The 26,531-nt window shown below is 43.3% G+C and overlaps 2 protein-coding genes across 3 annotated transcripts in view; one reads left to right on the top strand and one right to left on the bottom strand.

Annotated features, from left to right (window-relative positions):
• Positions 1–12,646, bottom strand: part of LOC120908875 (homeobox protein araucan-like) — a 104,182-nt gene extending 91,536 nt beyond the window's left edge. The window contains exon 1 of the mRNA XM_040320327.1: positions 11,731–12,646. Coding sequence (XP_040176261.1) covers positions 11,731–11,835 — 105 coding nt within the window. The 5' untranslated portion in view covers positions 11,836–12,646. The remainder of the gene's footprint in view (positions 1–11,730) is intronic.
• A 6,480-nt stretch (positions 12,647–19,126) lies between these two features.
• Positions 19,127–26,531, top strand: part of LOC120908401 (ankyrin repeat domain-containing protein SOWAHC) — a 94,722-nt gene continuing 87,317 nt past the window's right edge. Inside the window, exons 1-2 of one of the 2 annotated variants that reach the window (XM_040319356.1) lie at positions 19,127–19,532; positions 19,681–20,438. In XM_040319356.1, the coding sequence (XP_040175290.1) occupies positions 19,403–19,532; positions 19,681–20,438 (888 nt within the window). In that variant the 5' untranslated portion in view covers positions 19,127–19,402. The remainder of the gene's footprint in view (positions 19,533–19,680; positions 20,439–26,531) is intronic. The other variant, XM_040319355.1, reaches the window with a different exon arrangement.

Genomic DNA, 26,531 nt, shown 5'->3' with positions numbered 1-26,531 from the left:
CTGTAGGTGTTGAAACGTTGAACATGGTCAGTTAAAGAAGCACACAGCTGATTATGCATTTTCCACATTTTACACCCAATTCCGGCACTTGTCCATCTCGGGCTACCTTTGGCACCCCGCGTCGGCGGTAACCTCGACCTCGCGGCTGCACCGCAATGATGATGCATTGATGCATTGATTATGTAAATTTATAGGCCAGCTAGACCATCAACTGGTGGTACGGTCGGCACGAAGCCCAGGCACCCCCGCACCGTGTCACTGAGACGCGCGCCCGAAGAACGGGCCTTCGCACCGCTCGAGGGGCTGATTGAAGGAAACAAAAGCTGAAGGAATGCATGCAGTCCCGGGCGCGTTGTGCAAATGCTGCGAGAGCAAGCGTTGGCCGCCGGACAGTGGCGAATAGGTAGTGGACCTAGCAACAAGTTTGCGACGGTCTGTGACGCTCATTAGTGATTTTCCTGTATTTATTTTTTCCGTATCGCTCATTTGCATCTCAACCATAAACTGGAACTATTCGGGGATGGAACGGTTCGGGGCGATAATTTGGGTCATTGGAGAATAAGAAAGTACACACCGAATCTTTTGTTACGGGTTTGAAGGGATAGCCCTGGGCGATCCTGTCTATTTTTCTGAAGCATGAAGGACATTTGAATCTTTTGTTGTTCAGTTCCGTAAAACGGCTAATAGTGAGGTGTGGAGGTGATAAGAAAATTTTGTTTGTCAAGAAATGGTATGCCTTAGTTTATGTTAAACACACTTCCCTGATCAAACCCGATGCTTATGATTACATCTTACAAGAATCGGATGTTCTCGAGTGCATTGTTTAAATATGTTTCATTAGCTTAATTAGCATAACAATCTCATTTTCATAGCTACAACACGAGTCTAACATTAATGAGAAAAAATAAATATTTGGAACATTCCATGCCATGCACACTAAATGCACTTAAGTTACAGTCAGATACACCAAGCCATGACTTAGTATGTGCGACTTTTGCGATCAACTTTGCCTCACCACGGCTATCTAAAAACAAACCAAAAACTGTCAAAACCACGCAAACATCAACGTGCACAATTGATTGACGCGACAGTGACGCGTTTCAGCGCGTCAGCACGAGAGCACGGAGAGGGTCTGTGCCGGACAGCAAAGCCCAAACGTACCATGGAAACGGTGCCGGAAGAAACGGGCGAGCCATCGTAAGGGGCATGGTCAGAAAATGTCACAAAAATTTACAGCGTCAATTAATCAATACATAAAAATGTGATTTTTATAATAGCCATTTCAACAACTTTACCTCCGGAGGAGACTTGACCACAGCCAGCGTCACCGTCGCGCCACGATTCTTTCCCGTATCGCGAGAAGAGTGGACGACAACAAAAACAACAACAAAAAACGGCCACAAACAACACAACGACGACAACCACGATAAGCTCTCGACCACTAGTGTCACTGATGTGCAATAGAAGAAGGTGATGAGCCTTAAATAATGTCTTTTCCATTCCGGACGGCCGATCCGGCCAAAGAGAGGAAAAGTAAGCAGTTAACAAGCCTGAGATAGGGATGAGCCTCTGCTAAAACAAAACCAAAAAATGAATAAAAATAAATATAAAAACAAACCCTGCAGGCACGCACACATATGCCCAGCATTGCAACAGGTCCGGACGGCGAGGAAGGCAAAAATAACCATCAATAAAAAATAATATAATTTTATTTGTATGGTCAACATCAACGCAGCGATAACAATAAAATCTTGCGCCCAGACGCAAGTCGTACGGACGGCACGATGGAGGGACTGTGCCAAGGAAAGGGTCATGGTTTGCGGCTGCGAAACCGCTGCGGGCTGGACCACTGCGGGCTGGTGCGATCGCCGTTGGGCAGCATGCGAAGAGGCGCTGAGAGCACGCTTCTACAGCGATGCGGGCTTAACGAAGGAGGCTCACATAAAAAAAGCCCCATACCCAGGACCACGAGGATGACGAGGAAAACAATAAACAGACCTTAAACTTTTATGTTCCACCATTCCACAACTGCGGGAGAATCCAGCAATGGGCTGGATTTTGGCGTGCTAGCGCCACTCCCGGACGCTCCCCACACATTGAAGGGAACGGCTTCACGATTTTTATGAAAAGTTTCCCTTCTGCTCGTAACTTTGCTTCTTTTTTTGCGCTTCCAACGTTCGAGTGCGCCAGTACCGTCCGTCCATTTGGCGCTTCCTTAACGCCGAACTCCTTGGGTCCTTGGAGTTTTGGTTACTGAGCCACCAAAAGTGCCTCGGTCCGCTGCTAAGAAGACAACCAAAGCAATGGCATCATGACGGTCCTCTTGTCCTCGGACGCAACAACGGGAACGGAAAGCAAAAGCCCTCAAAAGGAAAGGAAAAATGTTCCAACCACCTTACAAACGGACTTTAGATGGTGTGCAAGCGAGAGGCCGCATTCCCGAAACTGGATGGCGCCAAACAATTAGTGGATTATAAATGCCTTCAAAATTCTGCTTGCCCCGATTGTCAGCCTGGGACGCTTTTCCGAGGTCGACAAACGGCGCGGCGCGTTCCAGGTAGCACGATCGGACAGGGGCGTTACAGTCAGAACAGAACGTTACACTCAGAATGGGTCGATCGGGGTTTGGGAGAGAAAGGTAAAAACGGTAAACGAAAGCGGAGGGAAAAAAGGAAGCTCATGTTCACCTTCCGGTGAGGATCCCGAAGAACGACCTTTTTTTTGTTGGTTCTTTGGTTAGAAAGATGCGCTGGCGTCTTTGCGCCTTTCCATCCCACAAGGCGTGTGTGTGTGTGCATGTTTGGGCAGGAAGGCGCTTGAACGTGACTGCGGTTTAGACCGTACGGTGTACATTTCAATGATGACAGCAGCGCGAGACGGAGAGATTAATTTGCTTGGCCTCGCCACTGCCTGTCCAGACTGTTGTGTCCACTCCCGTCTGCTACTGATAGGGATCGTAATTAAGAAAGTGTCCTTCGCCACCGTAGCGCCTCACCAGCAGTGACCAGCTCATTCACGGCAAGACTGATATGGGTCAGACTGACCAAGAAGGATTTAGTTAGCCCGTCCCGTCGAATGTTGTGGATTTACGGATATGGCATCCCCTAAAGCTCGAAGATAGGGATAGCTCGAAAAAACGACACGACTGATCGAACCGATGATCGATTACAGGGATCGTCTAGAGATAGCGCTGCACTTTCACTTTGGAATGTTACAACAGCTACGTAGTCTGCTGAGATGATCATCTGCTGGAGTGTGATTTAACACTTGATGCTATTATTCTACGTCTTTGTTAAGTGTCCAATACTACACCAACAAAATATGAAACCCCTTCTAATGTTGGTAGTTAAACCAAATCAAATCAGCTTCTGTATTTGCCATCATGTCTATCCCGGTTTTGCTGCTTCCTACTGAAACGATAATAACCAAGAGCTGTAATCATTAAATTAAGATAAGCTTGCTACCCAGTGGCCTACGTATCGTTAACAGCACATTAAAACGACGTAGACGGTCAACGGCCATGCAGGGTAGCAGCACAATGTGACTTTATGACGATTTCCGACATTATGAGCTATTTCAACAAATTTTAGTTTATGGCGCTCGAGCAAAATTAATAGCGGACCGCAAAATTTTACTATTATTTCTTCTCCTAACCCCCTACCACTCAGCTACAGTGTAGGCTGCTCCCGGGGTGCGCCCTCTTGCTGGAGTGATAAAGCCTGCCTGCCTGCTTGTCTGCTACTGTAGTCGGCCGTGGCTAAGGCAGAAATAAGATCACTCAAATCCTTTTTACTACTCGCTATAATCAACACATACTATAATTGTTTTATGATGTCTTACGCCCAGTTACACCCAACATTACGCCTTTTACCACCCTACCTACCTTACCATTTTAGAGTACAGTCCGTTTACTGACGGCGCTGCTTCGCTGTGCCCTGTGCAGTAGAGGCAAAGTGAAATTGGCCCATAAAAAGTATTTTACTTTCCAGGGTCGCTCACCGGTTACTGGAAGCTCCGTAATCAAATCATCAAAGCATGATTTGTTGAACCGAGCTATTAATAGCAACCACCACCAGCCATCCACACAGGCAACAAGTGTCTCGTTATCTTCTGCATCTTAATTATGGTGGAATATTACTCTACAGCTACAACCATTACATGGTTTTGCCTGCAAAAACTTTTACTTTCAACCAAAGTGAGCCGTACCAATCTGAACCATTCTAGAGAGGTTAACTTTAAGTTAAACCACATTGTTTTGCTATTTGGAATAAGGATCCATCGCACAGAGCAGGCACTCACCAAGTGCTTCTCTGCCTACATGTGATTTATTGCCTTAGTTCCATTAAATCAAATTATTCACGTTACATCTCATGCTTCTGCTTTGTGAGGTTCCCTTCAAAGGCATTGCAGTTACTTATCTTGATCGTAAAAAAGTCCGGATCATAAACGAAAGCACACACAAGCACCAGGCCGTCGCTCGAGCTTGGAATAATGTCCCGAAATGGGTCCCCGAAATAGTAGATGTTGGCTATGCGCTTGAAAGGTGGATGGGTCGCGAATATGTGTCCTAGGCATCTTTAGTTTATTTTTTCTTTCTTTAATTCAAGCGGAATGCCTAAAGACGAGAAACTCAAAACGTGACCTTAAACTGGGCCGCTGCACACAGAACAAATCAGAAAGAATCTCGCACCAAGAGAAACAACGGCACACGGTTCGGGAAGAGCGTTAATTTGCGCCTCCAGCATTCGTTTTCGGTAGCGCCTTTTTTATGTTTCACCTCTCAGGGAAACACATCATGTGTTCACCGTGTCAGGACGGCGGCAGCACTAACATGCACACGGTGCGCGGTAATGCACGAGAATAGTACCCGGGGCAGCAAAAAAAAACGGACCCATCACACATACACGAAATTTCGTTCTGCTGTGCAAATGGGTGCACTTTACTTTTGCGACCACCAAAACTTCTATGGACTCAGCGGTGGTTTAGAGATATATATTTTTTTATTTATTTCGTGGGCAACGCTTTAGCGCCTCTTAAGCCGAATAATGTCACCGCTGACGATGTTTCGCAGGGCCAGGGAGGTACCCAGCTCCTCCCTTATCGTGTTTCTTCTCTGGGCAAGGAGGAACTATTCACCGGGTTGTGTCGTTTCTAGAGTAGAGTGAGTTTTATGCACTTTGTTAGTGTTGAAGCGAAACTGTACGTTGCAAACGACATTCGTGTGGAGTTTGTTGGAAAAATTCAAATAGTATACACACGTTTCGCCGGTTGATTAATTACGGACAACATATTTAATTACTAAACATACGGATAAATTGAATTTGACTGCGTAGAAACACAATTTGCATGCACAGCATATGCAGATGCAGACTGATCTATATAAACATCCTTAATATTTTTAAACTACACCTGCACATAATATGGAAAGCTTCCATAATTAATACGTCTCGCTTTTAATCACGCTTTTGTGTGTATCTTGTTTTAAGTTGATTTTTAACACATGATAACAATAAGTCCTAATTGCAGGCATCAATCAACCGCTTTTGGCAAGTGAAGGCATCTGCATTCTTTTCTCCCTGCCACCGTTATCTACCTTGTGTGTATATGTGTGCGTCCTCCCTCCACATGTAACGTACTTTATTCGTCATTCGTCATTCGCCATGAAAAAATAAATACTTCCAGCAGCAGCAGAATATTCACACATTAGTTTCGAATTTCGTTTGCAACCGTGTGCGGCGGATCGATCTCCACGGCGGATGTATGTTTTAAAGGGTAGCATTCACACAGCCAGTAGCATGCGTTCCGGTAAGTGTATTTGATTTAGGTTGAGTGTTTTTCAATTAGGCTCTTTCAGTGCACCTTCCCGAATGCCTTTTGTTCTCTGCCGTTTAGCCTCCAAAAAAGTCTCCTCATTTCGTTGGTTTATTGCATTCGACGACATACACACACAGACACAGAAGAGCGAACAAAAAATATCTGCATCAATGACGGCATATTATTATAAATGCATGAGTCTTTCGCGTCATTTGTTTATTTATTTATACATTATTTATCATCGAACAACGATTTTCACGATTTAAGCAAAAATTGTCTTCTTTTTTGTGGTGCAAATTTCAATTCTTTGCTCTTATTGTTTTTATATGAAGATGTGTTTTATCACTTATACGCTTTCTAAAATAGAAAAATGCCTTTTTGAAATGAACCATACATTTTTCTATTTCTATAAGAAGCGATATGATTAACCGACTATGACGGGGACAAGAAAATAGCAAGCAGGATATAACTCGCACAGAAGATTGTACTAGTTATTAAAAACATATTTTGAATTAACTGTAAGAGGCGAATAAATACAATCACCTCAAATCGTTCATACAAAAAAATCGATATGCTTTATGCTGATGCTTGCATTACACAGTTTAGCCATATCAGGATATGGTGCTAGCATATAAGCCGATGAAAAAGTCAGCAGGTTTTATTCTCATAAGGATATAACGATGCACAGTTTTTTAGATTATCATAATTGATTTTTCTTTTTTTCAACAAGCCAAACTCCTCCTATCCTACCACCCACAACTCATCCAAAACGTGTGTGAAAAATGGTGGTACAAAAATAATGTTGTACTGTCGAGGAAATTGAATTATAATTATTGCTCCACTGCATGCACAAAAATCTATTTAAAGCCCATATTTTATGTATCGGGAGCATCGGGCTTTGAGTGGAAAACAAAGCAGAGAATGAAAAATAGAGTCCGATCTGAAAACACCAGCAGAAAGGAGAGGAGACCCACAAAAAAGAGTGACAACCGAAACAAAGCCAAGCTCGCTGGATCAGAATAATCGTTCCGGTGGTTTTAAAAAAGTACCCGAACAGAAACCGTAGCAGCGGGGGCTTGTTTGCACAAATGCAGAAAATAATAAAAAAGCGCATTCAAATGATGGAGAAAAAATCTGTTTGGGTGTAAATTGCATTTTTACGCTGAATTAATGGCAAATGCTCTGGGGGGAGGGAACTACGCATAAAAAACTACTAGCCACGAGAGTACACCACACAAACACATTTGAAGTAGTGGAAATGTTCCCAAATGAGCTTGTAGCTATTCGAAGCATAAAATCACAACATGTACCACGAATAAAAGGATGTTTATATTTTCCATTGACTGCTTGAATAGTGCTACAGAAAATCTTTTCCATGGTTCGAGGTTTTGACCTTCAATGTGTTCAATAAACTATACGCCACATTTTAACGTCAACGAACTTCAAGGCGCAAAAAAAGTACTTTAAACTCACTCGTTACATTTACATTACAAGCAAAAAAAAAACAAAATGCGAAACTAAAATTAATATCGTTAGTGCCGTTGCAACTCATTACATCATGTGTCACTATAGAAAAAAAGGCAATTTTTCACTCAGTTGACACAAATCCCATTTCCCTCCAACCCTTTGAACAGAACTTTGCACACATGTTAATGTAAACACACACACACACACACACACACACACACACACACACACACACACACACACACACACACACACACACACACACACACACACACACACACACACACACACACACACACACACACACACACACACACACACACACACACACACACACACACACACACACACACACACACACACACACACACACACACACACACACACACACACAACCCTTCTGCACGGTTTGCACACTTACCGACCGAAAGCAAATTAATGTGAAATTAAGCATATTGAACGATTGATGTAATCAAACGACATCTTCCGGCTGAGTGGTTGAGCGAAATTTTAAAATAATTGTCACAGCCAAGGTGAAAACGGTGCCCACGGTACACCCACCCTTACCACAGTGGGTCCACTTCCGCCGACGGTTCGGGTTCGCTCAGCCATTCGCACAGCAAGTGACGAGCAATTGACGCGGAAACTACACACGCTACCGCACGTGAAAACGGATCAACGAGATGGACACAGATCCTGGACGTTGGGTTTTTTTTGTGTTCTTTACCACTACCCGTCCTTTTCCCTCCCTTCTAGCCGACCGGGCTTGGCAATCGACCACAGACTGCCATCCGCACTCAATTAGCAATCATCTGTCATATTTACCCGACGGAGCGGTGTTCCGGTGGCGGCCATTTTAATTAATTTTAATGCATTTAATTCGGCGTTAATGTGAATCGGGGCTTAAAAAAAGCGAGTACGACTACATTTTCCAATTTCCCTGTTTGCGGTGCAATCAGAACATATTTTGTACAGAAAAAATAATGGTCGAGCATAGTGCTCCAGGCTCACATTTTCAAAGCAGGAAGTATTCAATTCACCACAATTTTAATAGCTATTATTTTAAGTAAGTAATAACTACTTTCAATCTGATTTTAAACCGATTGTCAAGTAAAAGATTGAGTATTTATTCGATTAAATGGATTGTGAGTAACAAACGTACGCTACTTGATTTATTCGATACATAATTTTTCATCCCAAATTAAATCCTAAGATGAAAAAAACTACACAAATAAAAAAGGATTAATCAACGTTGCCGCCGTTAAATTCGTTACAATGAAGTGTATTTTCTCCTACACCGTTTCCTTCATGCGCCATATTTCATTACCCGATGGAATATTGTTTTTGGGAAGCATTCTATTGATTATGTACATTAAAAAAAACCACCCTCAAAACTGAATATTTGATCGTCCGGGAGATGTTGTTAGCAAAATGCTACAAACTTCTCCTCCTACCCGAGTCCCGGACATGGATGGACAAGCTTCGGACAGTTAACCAGCTGTGACGCTGGTTTTTACTATCACCAATTCCGCTTGGACACTCGCTATTGGCGAGTGAGTTTTCCCCCGGTCCCGGAAAACCGAGACGGGAAAATGAGCGAGGGAAAATCGGCCCTCGGCCCGTTCAGTCGGCTGGCGCAAGACGGTCGGCACCGGAATGCCAAAAGTTGGTTGGCTGGTTTTGGCTACGGGACAAGTGTACGTACATGAGCAATAATTTATTCTACTCCTTTATCCTAGCCCAGCTCTAGGATGCAACGGGCCAGGAAAGGTGACCAGCGAGGAGGTAAAAATGAGCAAGCGGTTGGGTTAGGTTAAACATCCGGGGCCCAACACAGCCTCTAGACCGATACAGGGAGCTACAAATGACGGAGCTCTCTTGGTACACCGGTGTTACGCTGAGCTCCTACAATTTTATCGGAGAATCGGACATTTACCAGAACGATCGTGGTCAACCGCGTTCCTTGTATGGTTATTTTTTCCCAACCTCCCCAGCAGTGGTCAATGAGCGACGATGGACCAGGGGCCCTGAGGTGCTGGGGCGACCGGGGCCGTGGATGTACATGGTCCTTTTTGTCGTGCCCGGGAGTGAGTGGAGCTTTTTTTAGCTGGTCCGTTCATTTGGTCACCGATTATTTGCGGCAACAGGGAAGGATAGGGCGGCTTCATGCCTCTTTTTTGTATAAATTTTTGTTTTTATTTTCTTTTTTTCTTTTGGAAAACTCTGGCCTCTCTTGCTGTCGAGGTGATTCAGGGTGGCCTTACTGTTACTGTCTCGCGTCCGGTGTACGCTTCGCACATGAAGGCAACGGGTACTACTAGCACGAAGTCAATAAATTTGTTTGCCGACCACAAAACTAAAGTATTACCAATTTCGGACGGAGCGAACAACATCTGTTCGTAGTTGTTCAGCAGGGTTGTAAAGTATGGGTGTGTGAACTGTGGTGGTTTGATTTTAGGGGTCCGCCGGGAGTCGGGCGATGGGAAATAGAAACAAAAACTAAGTTTGTTCTAAACCTACGAAATTACTACAAAGTAGCGTATCATACTAATCGTCGATCTTATAGTTGCTGTGAGCTGTGTTAGCGCTTCATCTATAATAACATACAGAGGAATCCTTTTAAACCCTGCGTTACCAGTGCTTTCGATAGTTCTAACTGACATTTTAACAATATGTCTCTTGTTTGATTATTGGGACATTTTTCAATCGCTTATTAACAAAGTATTACCTTTACCAACTTTTTTTTAAATATTTTGATAGTTTTGAGTATCTAGTAAAATTTGAAGAAGGATCTAATAAAACCTCTTCTATATTAGGTTTTATCTCTCAAAATAATAAACATAGTAATCTCATAGCTGTTATCTTTTATAATTATAGTTACTGTACTTCTTTCAGAATGTATATCATATAAAATGGTTCTTAAATTGACTGTACTACAAATATACATATCATGGAATTCACATTTTTCCATGTATTATAATATCATTTTTAAATCTTCACATACCCTTTACCGGCAATGTTCAAAGTTTCATCCTCCCGTTGGTGTTCACAAAGGATGATAACACTCAAACGTTTTCCGGTGGAACAGAAAAATAACTCCTCCCAACTTCTAACCATACCTCTCCTAACTACCTCTCCTGAACTCCCCTGTTGGCAACGCCATACCCATGCCACGGCAATACCGTTGATTAGGTTATAATTTGCATCCATGTTCCGAAACATTTTCCACGATGCTGCCTTTCACCGTACACAGCCGAAATAGCGAAACTTCATAATGAAGATGCGTAAGCGGGCGAGAAGAATGATTCTACCGGAATGGAGGGCACACTACGCACTACGGAATATTAATGATCCAAATGGGTTAATAAAAATAAAGTTGTTGAAACATGCTGCTGCTTCTGTTGCTGCCGGAATGATTCCCGGTACCGTATGCCGACGATCCTCTAGCGTACCGTACGCGTACTCGGCATCGGGACAGGGGCACCGGTAGTTGTTCGGCACCGTTCTTGCTAATAAACTAGGGTAATCACTCCGGCGCTCGTTTCGTACGGATAATCAACAATTTTGCTGTTGGACGGTTGGAGGTTGGGTGGAAAAAGCCTGGAAAATACGCTTATATGTCTAATGCCCCAAGGGATAGCGGGAAAAACCGAATCAACAATGTAATGCGTCGATGCTTTTGAGGAACATTGGCTTAGTTAAACTGTTTGGCGCTTTGTTGAGAGATCGTTCTGCTAGGAACAGCTCAATTAGTAACCTTCGAGGATGGTATAGATTTTTGTTTTGTATTGTTCAACTACTTTGCTCGGAGTTGGTAACTATCAGTATGAATAAGCCTGTACATACATTTTTTTCTTCTTTAAACGAATCTACGAACATCGACCGATGGTAGACCGACAAAAAATAATAATTCTTTTCGATTTAATTTTCTGTACATTTTCATTGACTGGAGAAGGACACAATTAAGTTTGTTCTATGTTTACATGTTGCACAGTTTTGTCTCACAGAAAGATATCATTCGTAATCAAATACTTGACAGACATAACAAAACCAAATAAATATAGAATGCAGTTGTTCTAAATTAACTTAAATACACATACCTTGGAATGATGGCCAATAAAAAATAAAAACATAGCTCTAACAAAGGTAATAATCCCTACGATACACACCACAACGACTTGCCGTATGTTAAATCTACATTTTGAAACGTGTTTTAAATGCGTTGCTGTCTGTATGCACATAGTTTTGGCTTGTTTGGTGGATAATTTGGAAACCGTAACACCTGACACCGTCTTATGAATATTGACCAGATTAGCTCAGTGCAGCAACTGTAACGGTCCGCGATGAAAAGGGATTATTTATTTAAGTGGCAATATTGCCAGCTAATTATCATTCACACTCGCATCGAGCTTTCCCTGCCTCCCCGTGTGATGGTGTTACGGCACTTACCTCCTGAGGATTAAAGTACTCCTCTTCTCGATGAGCTGCTTGCATTTCCTGCATGAGTGGATTCACTTCCAGCTCCCAGTTTTCGTTCACACCCGGAATGTCCATGATGGAATTGCTTTGCTATCACTCGTCAATGATGCAGCTTGCTCTCTTCTCAACCCTATATAATTAACGATGAATTCGATTCGTTCACAGTACAAATGTCTACTATGCACAAACACCTTTATATTTTCCCTAGAGGTAGCACAAGCTACAGCTGAATAATAATATTCTCCACTTGTACGCCGTGTGTTTAAAAAAACACCGTTAATGTGATACAATATTTGCCAACTGTTTTATGGACGTTTTTCGTTCTTCTTTCCAGTTAACTGCATCACCATGTTTGCAAAGAATAGATCACCCGCAGAACAATGTGCACTCTTGCTACCAGCCGCCTTTACAAACGATGATCATGTTCAAGCCATGTCAACTGTCAACATTCGTCAAAAGTGCCACAACCGGTGCTGCTCAACTTTGCATTACGAGGAAATGCATATCGATCACTACTTAACCATCGCGAGCAGATGCGTCGCTGCGCTTCAATAACATTCATTAGGCTGATCATCGCGATCGCGATCGCATCACCAGCACAACCGCACTCAAGAATGCCCAATGTGAACATGCAATTGTACCGTTTATGAAATTATACCGTGTCACATAATGCGAGAACACAAAACAGCAACACAACTACCCAAATCTTGGGCAACTATAGGGACGAACATTTTTCACGATCGCGTATGCGTTTTATTTTATTTTTTTAATTCCTTTATGCTTTGAAGATCCACAAAGAAATTCACTTGACACGGTCAAAGCAGTACACAGGTGAAATGGTAATTTCGGGAAAACTATTTATGTTTGACTTGCTGGGTATGCAATTTAGCACTGAAGGCTACCCAACGTGACTCATTGCCGCAGCTCACATATGCTGTGCCGTTGGGTGGCCCGATGCTGTGCCGCCGAGATCCTTCCTGAGCTCGTGGTTCGAGGACAACGACACAGCAAAGGGGTGCGACGGTGACACAGTGACGGGAGGAGGGGAAGGGGAGATACGGTCACGAGGAATGCGTAGGGGTCGGTTCGCTTTGCCTTGGCACAGGCGCCCAGTGCTCTTGGTTCTGGCTTGAGCTGAGCGGAGTCGCTTTTCAGCTTCGGACGCTGCCCCGAGGCGTACATAAACGTGGGCTATGTACCGAGCGTGCGATTGTTTTCTCGTTCGGTCCTCGTTCGTGTGTGTGTATGGCTGTGTTACAGTCGCATCCTTCGCACGTGCGCTCGGGCAAGTCGTACCCACTGGATGGCTGAATCCTCCCTTGGCTCATGAGCTAACCGTTCGCATCCGGTAATGTGCTATCGGGTTTCGAGCGTACCGTATCCGGCCAGTCACCGAGCACTGTCACTCGGAATGTGACCGTGTACATAACTCGTTATCCAACGCTCCACGGCTTACTCATGTGTGGTTGACACGATGTTCTTTCCGTCGATACTGTGCCTCCGGAACGGTTACGCTGCACTGCTGATCATTAGAAATGTGACAAAATATTGAATCAGGACCAAAAATTAGTTTGCCTAAAGAGTGTCCAACAAAGTAGCAATAGTACTGACTAAAAACATCAAAAGATGAATTTTGAAACATGTTTTAGTGTGTATTGCAGTAAACTGTCCCAGATAAATGAGAAACATGAAAATAATGTAACATTAACAAGATAATGTGATGATATCGAACGAGTGTTTTCAAATGTAACGAGATAGCTCTTACGGTTAACATAATCTAAATGATTCATGTTACTTGATTTTTCATATCGATGCTATAGAAGAGAGTTGTAATATATTCAATTGCAGTTTCATGAGAATATTTGACGATCTAAAGTTCGAACAATTTATTTAGAAGTCAATTCATGACGATGAAACTTAAAGATTGTCGATAAAATAAAAAAATTCTAATGTTTGTATGGTCTTGGTAATGCATAAACCGGATTGTACACTTTTTTTTAATTATTTATTTTTATCATTTTTGCTCTATAATAAATTATATAATTTTAATTTTTTTTTTCTCCTTTGTATTAAATAAATGCTTGAAATTCCACTAGAATGGTTTAAACAGTAAAAATACTATTTTGGTCTATGAAATACAACGATCCACGAGCTAGCTATTATACCCACTTTCTGCGAATTTTTTACAACTGCTCGACTTTGCTTTATACTATACGAAGCTTCAAGTTATTTGCCCCTCTATTCATTGCTCATGCCCTGTTAATCTTGTTTGTTTGTTATCCCGTAGCAAAAGCTAACCAAAAAGTATGTTCAATTTCTGTTTAACACGGCGGCCGCTGTTCAACCATCCCGCAAAAGGCTTGGCTGAAAATTGTGCAACATCACAGAAAAAGAAGAAGAAAAAACAACGATAAACCAGATGGTTTGTAAAGTTAAACTGAACAATACACTACGGTGGTAAGCCACCACCAAGGAGTGGAAAATGCAACGAGCAAATCCGGAGTTTACACTAGTGCAAGAAAGCGATACATATTCAGTAAGACGTATTAAGTGGATGATGCGGGTGGGGAAAACAACCTGGCAGCTAATAAAATAACCATTAAAATATAAAATTTCACCTTTCCGCCAACAGTTGGTACATCTTAAGGTCACATAGCTTTGAAATCTGTGCAACGCTTTTATATTAAGGAGCGTTGCTCGCGAGTTGCTGAGTTTCGGCCAGGCAAAGGAAGAACATGAAATAGAACTATTGTTCTGCATTAAACACTAAGCCAAATGTTTTACAAACCGTTTTAACATAGCAAAGTACAGCTGCGTTACACTTATCCAGTTGTGTTATACAAGATGACATTTTGCGGTCATTTTACTGTGTGGAATAATTTGGTGATTCTTCTTCGGCTGCACGTTTCTCATTCGGAGATTGCAAAGCAAACCATCCGTGCGAAGAAGCTATCAAGTCCCGCACAACGGTTGATTATTTACCTAATACCATTTTATGTTCTACTTTACGCATACACACAAAACACAGGAATTAAATGCACAACTGAAAACTTAGTTACCCAGAATATGATCAAAAACACTTCCCTACTAGCATCTAAGTCATTCGCACTAAGAAGAAAATCTTTCATGACAAATAAAACAACTAAAGCAAACCGAGGCCAAGCGTCGCCTGTACCACGGGCGCCCACAACCTCCCTTCCTATGCTGGTACTGACCGCATCAATTTGTATTTTTAATACTACTATCTTAACGTCGATGGTCAATGGTCTTTGGCTTAATAAAGGGGACCGCTTCCGCATCGTAGCAACATGTTCGCGGCACTTATCTTTTCTTACCACAGTTTGCCGACAGACAAACCTAACACAAAAACACACACTCACATAAACTGCTCCCTTTTATGAAATGGGGTCAACAATCGTAAGCACACCGCTTGTTCTAGGTGAGGCGCAAAGCGTCTCAAGAAGCAACGTTCGGTAATATTTACCATTCATTAAACAGCCTTACCCTTCTTTGCTGGAGCTCGCAAGAAGTGCCAAGGGTTGACGCTCAGGTTGACCGAAGGTGCCCTTAGTTTTCGTAAAACTTTTCTACCACATTTTCACTTCCGAGCCAAGGCGGCGTGCATCACTTCTGGCTTTTCTTCGTATCCATTTGAACCCTTTTTCATGACTGTTTCTTTAGCCGCCAGTTCGGGGCTGGTTGGCGTCAAGTTCCGTCGCCGATCGTTTCTATTACCTTCCCAGGGGCACGCGTTGGAAGCCGCCCTTCTGTTGCGAACACAAAGCGCCATCATGTTGCGGGCTTAAGTTGGGCCCATTGACCACCATCGCCCAACATCGTCACCATCGCCATCGTCTTCATCACTGCAAAGGGACGCAAAACGATTCGGTTGATACTCATCGAGCGGCCGCCGTCAGAAGAATCGTAACCATCGTGTCGAAAAGGGAAATAATGGTAAACGGTTTTAAAGACTTCCGCTTCCCAAAAAGCACACCCGGATGGGCACCCGGGGTTGTTTTGGCCGGTACGATGTCAAATCTTCGTTCCTACGGCGCTCACTTCTCATGATAAAGTTTTAGAGCTAGAAAACCGCCACGTTCGGGTTATCGGTTTGCTAGTAAGACGTTCCCAACGCTCTCCCTCGCTTCGGTAAGACCTTTGCATGCCAGCATGTTTTTTATGTGTTTTATTTTTCACTCACTGTCTCCGTCTAAACAAAGCCAAACGGTGGTATAGCTCGGTCGTGTCTTCTGACGCGTGCACGCTTTTGTTCATCTTGTTACAAGACGTCTTCGTTGAGTCCGTCTGCCTGGCAAGGAAATGCAAATAGCTCAGGTTCAACGGAACCTTTCTCGGAAGGACAACGGTAATTAGCCTACTAGAAGGATAATTATTGAGAAAAAAAATCCTGCAATGTTCGAGCAAAAGCCATTGGGTCTGTGTTTGGTTTCTCGCGTGTCTAAAAGCAACATGTCACGGAGAAATTGAGCAGGCTCCTGTTTCATACATCACATCACAGACAACGAGATGAACATGAAGGTTCGAACAAAGCTTCGGAGCGCGTCACTTCTCGTGTTGCGGGTGTTTTAATGAGTTTTTTTCTTTTTCATCCCAGTTGAACCGTTTGTGCAAAACGTTGCTTTTCCAGTGGAAACAGTCTTGGGAAAAGAGAACATTTTAAACCCAAAACAGCAGATGTGCATGTTTGCTTGTACAGACAACAAACAGCAGCTCAGGATGAAAGAAGAACATTTTCTTATTTCATGCAGTGCTACTTTTTATTGAAACAAAATAGCATTTGAAGTACCTTATAATAAAGATTTACACACATTAAAAAGAGGATTTAAACATTACAAATAGCAGCATTACTTTGAGTTATCAACAACTTTTCAATGTTGGGCATCTTCCGTGCACAAATGTACTGTCAAATTCACTCTTGCATCGGTAACACAGCTAATTGCTATTGATTGTCTTGGTGGCAAATCTTGGCTGGGTAGTGCAGCACCATCTTATCGCCTTCTTTATGCTGCCAAATACAAAACCACCTACCGCTCACAGACCTTACACGCGCACACACATACCGTACATCGTAAGGACGAAACAAGGCATCTGCCGAAGATGCTCGGCTCCATAATTAATGAGCGAATAGTTGCCCATTTGTATGTAAATAATCTATAAATATGATAAATTATAGATCCTCTCCTGATTGCATCGATTGACCACAGTCGAAGAAACCAAACAGGCCGATACGGCCGCTCCACACAACCAAAACATGGTACAATTCGAGCCGTCGTCGGCAGAGCGACATATACATTGTTTCAACCATACATAATATTCTACTCCAAAATGCATTACTCTTTCGCAAGTGCAATACTAGCGATCTGGCCATGTTGTGTGATTGTATCCATCTGCCAGCAAAGAACTTCGATCAGGTTGGCAAACTTTAAGAATGACTTAACGTGTACCAAGACACACTCTGGCGCAGGGGGGATGGTGTTAGATTTCGGTGGCCGGGAGTATTTTTAGCTTTCGATCAATTTCTTTGCCATTCAATCCCTTCTTCCTGCTACCTGCTACCAGCACTGGCAAAGACGGCGCAGAAATGAACTCCATTCGACGAAGAGGCGTAGAGAAATGTGAAACTGAGGCAACAAAAAGGGGGATGAACGATTTTGATGTCACGTAATAGCACGAAACGGGATTTAACGTCTTGTTGAAGCAATTAACGGGGCCAGCCGAAAAGCAAAGGTCGCCCGCGAAGATTGCCACTGGGTACGCGCGCGTACGTGTGCAAAGAAGGCGATGTGTTGTTTGGTTTGGTGGGTCCCATAATTTTAATTAGTCGTATCGTTTGGAAGATCACTTTAGGTGGTCCACTGGCGGGCGATTCGTGTTGGGGTCGCGTAGTAATTCGCACCAGCCCGCCCGGTGGCAGGACGTTGCGGTTCCCGTCCCGTTGCGGCACCGACAACTGCGCGGTGGAAAGTGGTCCGTAAAAGTGGTGAACTAAAATGGAGTGCACGATCGTTGGAATCGGGCATGATTGCTTTCGAAAGCTGGGCAAGCCTTCGTGCTTGCTTTATTCGGTGGCGACGCAATGTTGTTGGTTAACAATCTGCTTAATAGGCCAATGTTTCGGCTTTCACAGAAAATTTGCGCTAGGAATAAAAATAAATTAGCTTGTCTAATTATTGCACGAACAATTCAATCCGGCTTTTTAAGCTTAGGCTTTGGGGTAAAATCGTTCAACGGTGAAGAATCTCGACCATAAGAATACAGTTACAAATTGTTGTGTTTGCTGCAAAATGGAATAAAAGGTTATGCGAAATAATTCAAAATTCATTTATTTTAAATAATCAGAAATTCTACCAAAACACTTTGTACCTCACGATCATGATCTTCACTGGACTTATGAAACTTAATTCAAGAACAATAAATCTAAAAAAATTATCATCCATCCCAGGGAAAGTTGAAGATGCCTTCAATATTACATTTGACTATGAAAAATATGGATTCATATTTGCAATCATTCTATTTTCTCTCGTGAATCGTCTGGAGCAGAGCTGTTGGGTGTGATTCCCTTTCCATTGCGTAGCTGTATGTACCAACTTGATTGAGATGCAATACATGAGGTTGTGTTATTTTTACTCTTTCACTCAATTTATATCGCTGTCGTCTGGGAAATTAACATAGACGAACAGCCGCCCATTCGCGAGCAATGAGACGGATGAAGAGGGCTGCAAATCTGCAAACAGAATGACAAATTTTTATTAATATCGTCTACATGGCCACTAATGTTTACGAGCAAGGGGATCCGAAGCCACAGCTCGTCGCAGACGGTAAATGTGCTGCAATTGCTGCGTAGCATCAAATCGATCATCTTTTGAGCTCTTTATTACGCGTAAACGCGTGAAGAGCAGATGAAAGGCTTGCTAATTATTAATTTCTATCGAAATGCTTTAGACGAAACCGATTTATCTCTGCGTGTGGTTTAGAAGCGTTGATATTTACCAATGTAACATGGTGTAAAACGCTCACGTGCTTCTAGAGCTGGCCGGTATGCAGCAATACGACGGTGTTAATTGAGTTCAATTTATTATGGTTTATTTAAGTCTACAGCTGTTTTTGTTTATTTTCAGTTTCAACCTTAACTTCATTTAACGTGAAGATTTTTTAGATTTCGATAAGATATTTGCTCATTTTCAGTATCACCCCTAGCTCGTGCCAGCTTCAAAATGATTGTGCACCAGGCCGCTGTACAAACGCGGTGCCGCTGTACACTCTCTCGCTCTCATTAGGCAGCGAAACCGTGAGCAGCGGGCGAACTCACATGGTGAATTTCGCCAGCAGGCTGTCAACTGAAACGTCAAAACCATTTGTTTACGTCCGCAGCGTACCGAAGTGCGATTCCCGTGCGAGAGGCTAATAAAAAGGCAAAGTTTATTGTTATTTTACGAAAACTAGCCAAACGTTTAGTGCATTTGGAAACATTTGAAGTGTGCTGTGTACACATAACGCGCATGAGCGTTACCAAACATCCGAAAAGCAGCTCCGAATCGCGGTAACCCCGTTTGCTCGTTTGTTTACATTGTGTTTGTTGTGTTGTGTGAAGTAGTGCGCTGTGTTTTTTCAACTTTGCACGATGGATACCGAGCCGAAAGAACTTTCCATGGAGGAAATAAGAAAATTTATGGTGCTGAATAACTATAAGCTCACCAACCACACGCTGGTGAAGCACTTCCGCAGCTTTCTCACGAACAAAGATACCCAAGGTACGTGCCACAGGTACAAACACTTGTTGATTCATCGGCTTGTGCGTGAACGAAACCTTGATAAACCGATGTCTGTGTGTGTGCTAGGGTGTTATCGTGCTTTTGTGTATTAATTTTCAAACTTATTACATTCTTTCTATCGCAACAGATGAAGCTCGACGACGGTTCAAGGAATATGTCAACAAAATTGCATCGGTAAAGCACGAGGGCAACGAGAAGTACCTCGTTCTGCGGCGCAAGTACTACAACGGCATTCCTCCGGAAGATGCTGGCACCGAATCGCAGCCTATGAGTCCGGCGTCGCGGTCCTACGGTTTGCTTGGGTCCGATAGTGAAGCTTCCCCGCTGCGGCAGCCCCCACCGTACCGTCCGCCCCCGGTGGTATCTCCAGACACGGTGTCGTACCAAGGCAGTCCGCGCGGCAGTATCGCTCTGAATCGGCGCAACAGCTCCGATTACGTACGCAGTGGGTCGGAAATAAGCTTCGGCAGTGAGTTTGCAAGTGTAGACAGTAGGAAAGTGAATCCGTTGCTTGTGCGCAGTAACAGCAACGACACACGCTCACTTCCGGATGGTGGTCGTAAGCCGAGCGTGGACATGATGGTGCCATATGATGACGGAGCTCCTCCAGCCATCCCACCCCGTAAGCGGGTAAGTGAATCGGGAGGCAGTATTGCATCGAACTCGCGCCAAAATTCGGTCGAAGAAAGGTCCACAGGATCAGTGAGTGATACTAGAAGTGAAAATAAGGAAAATGTTGTCTCTGCTGAACCGGAGGAGAAGGGAGTGGTTGCATCGGAAGAGAACAAGCTAAGTGTAAAGGAAAAGATGATGAAGTTTAACCGATTCGCATCGGAAGAAGAGGCCAAGATTCCATCACCGATTGGGAAGAAGAAACCTGACAAGGTAAGTGTTTCCCAGGAAAATGTATATGTTTCATAAATTACTTCTTTTAATCAAATATTGGGTCCATTTCGATTTGGTAACTTGTTTGGTAACAACTTGCTTAAAATGTATTTGATTTCACGCATAATTTGTTTAAAAATGCACCTTAAATCATCATAAGGTGACCATACTTGGTAGATCTAAAACTAACCCTCCTATATTTCACAAACTGTATTCACACGATGGCCTTACTGCTTCCAGTCCAACGAGAACCTTTCTGTCCGCTAGAAGAAAAAAAAACATGAACGCAAATATATGTACAAGCGTGTTAAAAATGTTAATAATGCCAACTAGCTGGTGGTAAAACATTCAATAATAATATCAATTTTTCAAAAGTCCAAAATCTCGTCCCCCGGTGAGAAAATGGCATTTCGACGGCGTTCCTATTTCAGCAGTGACGCTGCATCTTTATTTGTAGTTCCTTTCTTCCTTGCAGCGCCCACGGCTGGCCGTACTGTTCCCGTGTCGTGCCCAGACGCTGTGCGTGTGACCCTTTTCGTCACCTTCCTTGCCAAGGCGATCTTGTCGACTACTTTGCAAAGCCCTCCGGGGGCTGATGATGGACGGACAAAAAGAAGCGCAACAATGGGACGAAGCACCAGCTAGAAGAAAACAAATAAGCTTACGAAGCTGTCAAAACTATAAATTATTACTAGTGTTGTGTTCGCTTCCAAAACCGCCCCGCCACACGCCGCGCACTGTGAACCTTGCCCCTTCCTGTCACGACTATCCCCCGGATGCCACGGACCTGTTTTCGATCGGCTGCCCTATCGCTTCGATAGCGATTGTTTGGCCATACGAGTGCACGATTAATTTCTATTTAATTGAATACGATTTATTGATTTTCAATTATGCTGCTCGAAATAGCGGGGCGAGGCGATCCATTTAGCGGACCGTAGCTAAATCGGGTAGCGTCCGAATACCTACCTCGTCGAAAACATCAATCGACCTCCCAATGGGAAGAGGCGTGTGTGTGTCATTCGCCTATTCGTCTCGTCCCTTCCAAATAGCGTGGAAGTAACCCGTGCGCTGGCTCTAGGGTGGAAATGATCGGTTAACTCTCTTTCTCTCTATCTTAGTAAGAGATTGAGCATCTCTCTCATTCGCGCTCTTTCCGCAGGTCTTGTAGGTTCGATTGCTAGCCTGTAATTAATAACTATGGAAGAGTTTAATTATTTGATAAAATCATTCTGCTCGATCGCAGCTCGATTCGATCTTCTGTGCAGGAATTCATCACCAATCCTGTTCGTGCCTTCCTTCTGTTATCACCTCTACCGTCGACAGCGCGCAGCACCGTGATTGGAACCGCAAGTTGTTGGCCCCGTCCTCGGGGCCTAATTTATCATTCCCAAGCCCCAGCCAAATGTAAACTATTTCATCGCGCAGGTCATCGGCTGCATGGTGTGTTCGACGAATCTATGCGCCCCGCGGAAGAAAAGTTGCACCGTCACCGCTTGGGGTTTAAACGGTTTCACGATAGTCCACACAGGATGTATTATTTTATGTTTCGAGCGACTCACAAATATCAGCTGGAGACAAATTATGTAGATGCTGCGGTGCTACAACACCCCACCGCGTGCAATTGTGTCTTCGATCGTGTTTCGATCGATTGATCGATCGTTAGCGCTGCTGTGGTCTGGCGATCTAGGCGGAGGCAAATCCGCGCAGAAACTGCCCCGTCATCGCGTGCTTTCATTTCGGACTACTCCAAACATGTGTCCGATCATTTAGGCGCGATAAAAGGATGGCATCAAAATGATTGTTTTACGATTCATGCATTAATCTTGACAATAGAAAAATGTTTTACAACCAAACACCGTAGTAATGAAACACGTTTGCTAGCCAAAAACGAGTTGACCACTTTGAAACATGGTTTGCAAAAATTGTTCGACGATTCGCCAGAGAGTTTAGTTTCTACTTGGTTTTTACTTGATCACGTAATAATAGATGCCCGTAGTACTGTGTCAGTCAGAAATACTTATGCCAAACCCAGTAGAAGAAAATTCCCATAGTAAATACATATTCTATCTGCCATATAATTTAAAAATAAAAGAATTTTGCACACGATTTTAACAGTTACGAGAATCGTTGAAAACAAATAATTCATCGATTTATTAGAAATATAGCGACAATTAAATCGCTATTGTTTGGAATTATTTATGATGGTCATCCAATCATGATTATCATCCAATACAAAACAAAATCTTATAAAGAACGTAAACATATAAATTAAACAAATACTTGGATATATGTTGAGTCCCTTACGCTTACGCCTGTCAAGGGTACATCAATTACTGATAAAACAATAGTTTGAGCATCTATTTAGCTTATTCTTTCGATTACTTTTTTCCTTTTTACAAATTTTTATGAATACAGGAATTTCAGCGTTTTATTTAAAATAATTTACATTTTGTACAACTTAACATATTAAGCTACTGAACGTGACTCTTCCCATAACTTCCCAGAATGATACTTCCGTATAGACCTCGTTAGATTTAAAGTAAGCAATACCGTGCTAGGAACATTTTGTGGTGCAACAAATCACGTAAAGAAAGCAAATGGAACCACCGAATGTATCTAACCAGGCACAGAAGTTGTGAATGAAATCATCAGTAGCAAACCCCCGTTCTGAACACATCCGTAGTGAATGCGTATGTTTATTGGTTTTTGTATATTTCCATTCATAAAACTCGCCAAAGCTACAATCAAAGAGCCCGAAGGTTGCCCAAACTCCCAAGGCTGATCCCCATTGATGAGTGGCGCCACATTCTCGCCATTGCCTGTGTGTGTGTGTTGGGGGGCATCAATCAAAAACGCACCGAAGCTCACCGCGCAAAGGTCTTCTAATTAGCAGCAGCCGAACAAATAAAATGCCCTTTTAGTGACGATAGCCAACCGGGCCGGGATCGGGGCCATTGATCGCTTCAGTTGCCCGTTTGTTGCCACTATTCTCCTTACTCTGTCGAATGAGCCCCAAAGCACAGCAAAACGGGGTGCGCGCAGTGCTGATGCTGTTGAATGAGCTCAATTGCATCGGGAATGGGACTTTAAACTAACTTAATTTCGGCTACTTAGGGACGGTTTATTTTTCCGTTTCATTGAAATAAAATGTACCTCTTCCTGGTTCGTGTGAGTGTGTGTGTGTCCGCTCCCTGGTGGCTCGTTTGCAGGTGAACGGAACGTTCTGTAAGGAAGAAGATAATGACTGTGTTTTCTCCGGAAATCTTGGGATGTTCTCGTTCCATCGTCACTATCGTGTGTGTACACAGAGGAAGTGTTTTCATCATCATCATCATCATCATCATTATCATCATCATCGTGGTCATCAGGTTAGGAGTAGCATTCGGTGCGTGGCACAGTATTTGACGTGTGCGTCCATTTGCCGTTAGGCGTTTGGCAGATTAACTCATTTGCCTTGACTTGGATCGTTTATGCCAAATGAGAGTCTTTTGCGTTTGCACGTTGTCTTTAGAGTAATGTTGCCTGGCCACACAGCGCGATACCGATGGATTATTTCGATCTGCGCTTTCTTGTGGTGTCAATGCAGAAATACTACTGCGCACACTATCACACACACACTCACTCATGGAGCAGCACGCCAGGAGCACATACGGTTTCTAGACAGTGTGAGCCCCTTTCCCTTCTGCGTGGCAAAGAGAGAAAACGCGCGAGGGTGGCACACGGAGTGCAGGTTTCGACCACCGCCGGTAATAATATTTCGTGTGGCCTTTCACCTGAAAGTTCTTCAATCTTTCGACGTAATTGCATGTCCAGTCTCAATTATGTCAATTACAAATGATTTCGAATTTACATGAACTAATTGCGATTGTAAACACGGTGCAAAACAAATGCTTCCTCTCTCGGATGAGCGCTCTGCAGGACCAGGACGCGGACGCGGTAAGCCAGACACATACACGAGAACGAGCGGACGGGGGAGGACCTTTTCCGTAGCGCGTAAATGTGTGCCAGCGCCAGATTCCTTCTTGACAGTGTTGTTGCAGCTGCCATATGGGAGGTATCCGCTCCGTGTACTGCAAGTTTGCTTTAAGGCACGTGAACTTGTCCCGTCCCGGGGGCGCTCATCACCCGACGTCGGCAGGGATGTTTTGGTTTAGGTTGCGTTTTTGTTTTCTTTATTTTTTACTCGCATGCGTTCTACGTGCATGCGTGAAGTGTCAATGCAAGTTTGCTATAAACGAGAGAGGCCTGTTTGCTGTGTGTTGACGAGCTGCCGAAGCCTACGGGAAGTTTCATGCAGCTTGTGCCGATGATGCCGTCATATGCAGTTGATCCTCAGCGATGGGTACAGCTCAAGGATCGATTCCGCACCACTCCATAGCCAGCGGGCAAAAATACATATATTGACGCGTTCCTTGAAAAACCAACTGGACTGACGAGATGAATCTAAAGGGAATGCAAAACTTGAACGAAGCGGGAAACATACAGTCAATCCCAGTCCTTTACGTTGGTCTGGTTCTGTTTTGCTTGGCTGCTTGGTTTTAGCCTTTCGTTTTGAATCGGTGGGAAGCACGGGAGAGAAATCATTCAAGATCTGGGCAGACGTAACTGGTGCGACGGTTGATAAGATTTTGCCTGTTTCTGTGTTTGGTCCTCCTTTCACGTCTCATTTTTAGTGCTTTAGCCCGGGGAGCTCTTTTCGCTCATCGATTTAATGATGTGGTCGTTATTGCGCGTTTAATTTCGTATTCGAAATACTGAATTCATTAGTTGATGATTTTAATGATAGGCATTATAAAAACGTATTAAAATGTTTTGCAGCTAAAGTTTTACGGTAATTTTTGGAAGGATCTGGCGCACTGTGATCAGGCATACTTCCAATGGTTCAATAGGCAATGAAGCGAAAAGAGGGGTTTACGTGCTTTGTAAGAATGCGCATACTTTACTTTCCAACGTGAGTAGAAAATAAGATGGTAACAGTTAGAGTGTTGATAATATTCCATTTGTTTGCACATACGCTGGGGCAAAAGTGCTGAATGCTAAATACAATTCCAAACGAGGATAATCGAAAGTCGTAACAGAAATTGTACGCATGGTGGAATATTCCTTTAAAAGAAGGTGAAAGTGTCATAAAAAAAGGAAATTTCCAAGGATTGTAAAATTGTACACAACTTTTTACGTCCGATAGAGAAAGCGAAAAGTAAAACAAAACTTTTGTTTCGATCATAAACCTATGAGGCATCACAACTTTGCTCCAGTGCAGGTTTATGAGTGTTACTTTGTTTTCGACGAAATTGAGGAAAGGCATGAGTCTTAACATTGGAATTAAAATCAGGAAATTCAAAGACGGCATGAAACGAAGGTAAATTTTCCGTAAACGTTACGACAGTGGGTCTGTTGAAAGTGTGGATAACATGCAAATAGGTAACCTGTCGATTCGTAACAATTTAATGGGAAAGATTTGGTTGAGCTACACGAAATGTGTGCAAGTCCTACGTCCTACGTCCTACGTGGGCAAAACGTAGCTGACAACAAACAATCTAAAAAGGAGTCGATCGACTAGATCTCGCGACGGAAAAATGGTACGGAGGAAAAGTGGTGACGTCCTGTAGTAGAGCCGTCAGCTGGGTTGTCACATCAACAGCTGGGAACAGTTGGAGTAAAAGGAACGCGCGAAGCCTATGGTAATTTTTCTTGTTGGGTTGTATTTAAATTTAAATAAAATGAATTTATCATGCAACGCCAGCGCGGGGAAGGTCTGGCATGGGGGTTCTCGGGGTGCGTTCATGAGATGCGGAAAATTTACGCGATGTTGCTCAGATGGAAGCATTTAAGTCGGTGGATACTTGAACACGAACGACTGAAATTGAGCGCTAGAACAGAACAGTGTGTCCATGTCACGCTGCAGCTCATTATTAAAGGGATTGTCTCCGAGCCAGGGCCTAACCACGGCGTCTATTTAGCAATGAGTGTAAAGAGACAAAACGGAGAATTCCGAGGGAAAATTCAGTTGCTGGTCGATGGTCATGGGTTGCATTGTGAAGGTCTAGCGACTGGTAAGGGGAAAGACGGACAAGAGGTAAACCGGCGGAGGAA

This window comes from Anopheles arabiensis, chromosome 2, assembly GCF_016920715.1.
Source record: "Anopheles arabiensis isolate DONGOLA chromosome 2, AaraD3, whole genome shotgun sequence".
Classification (NCBI taxonomy): Eukaryota; Metazoa; Arthropoda; class Insecta; order Diptera; family Culicidae; genus Anopheles; species Anopheles arabiensis.
This window is presented reverse-complemented; position numbering and strand designations above follow the sequence as displayed.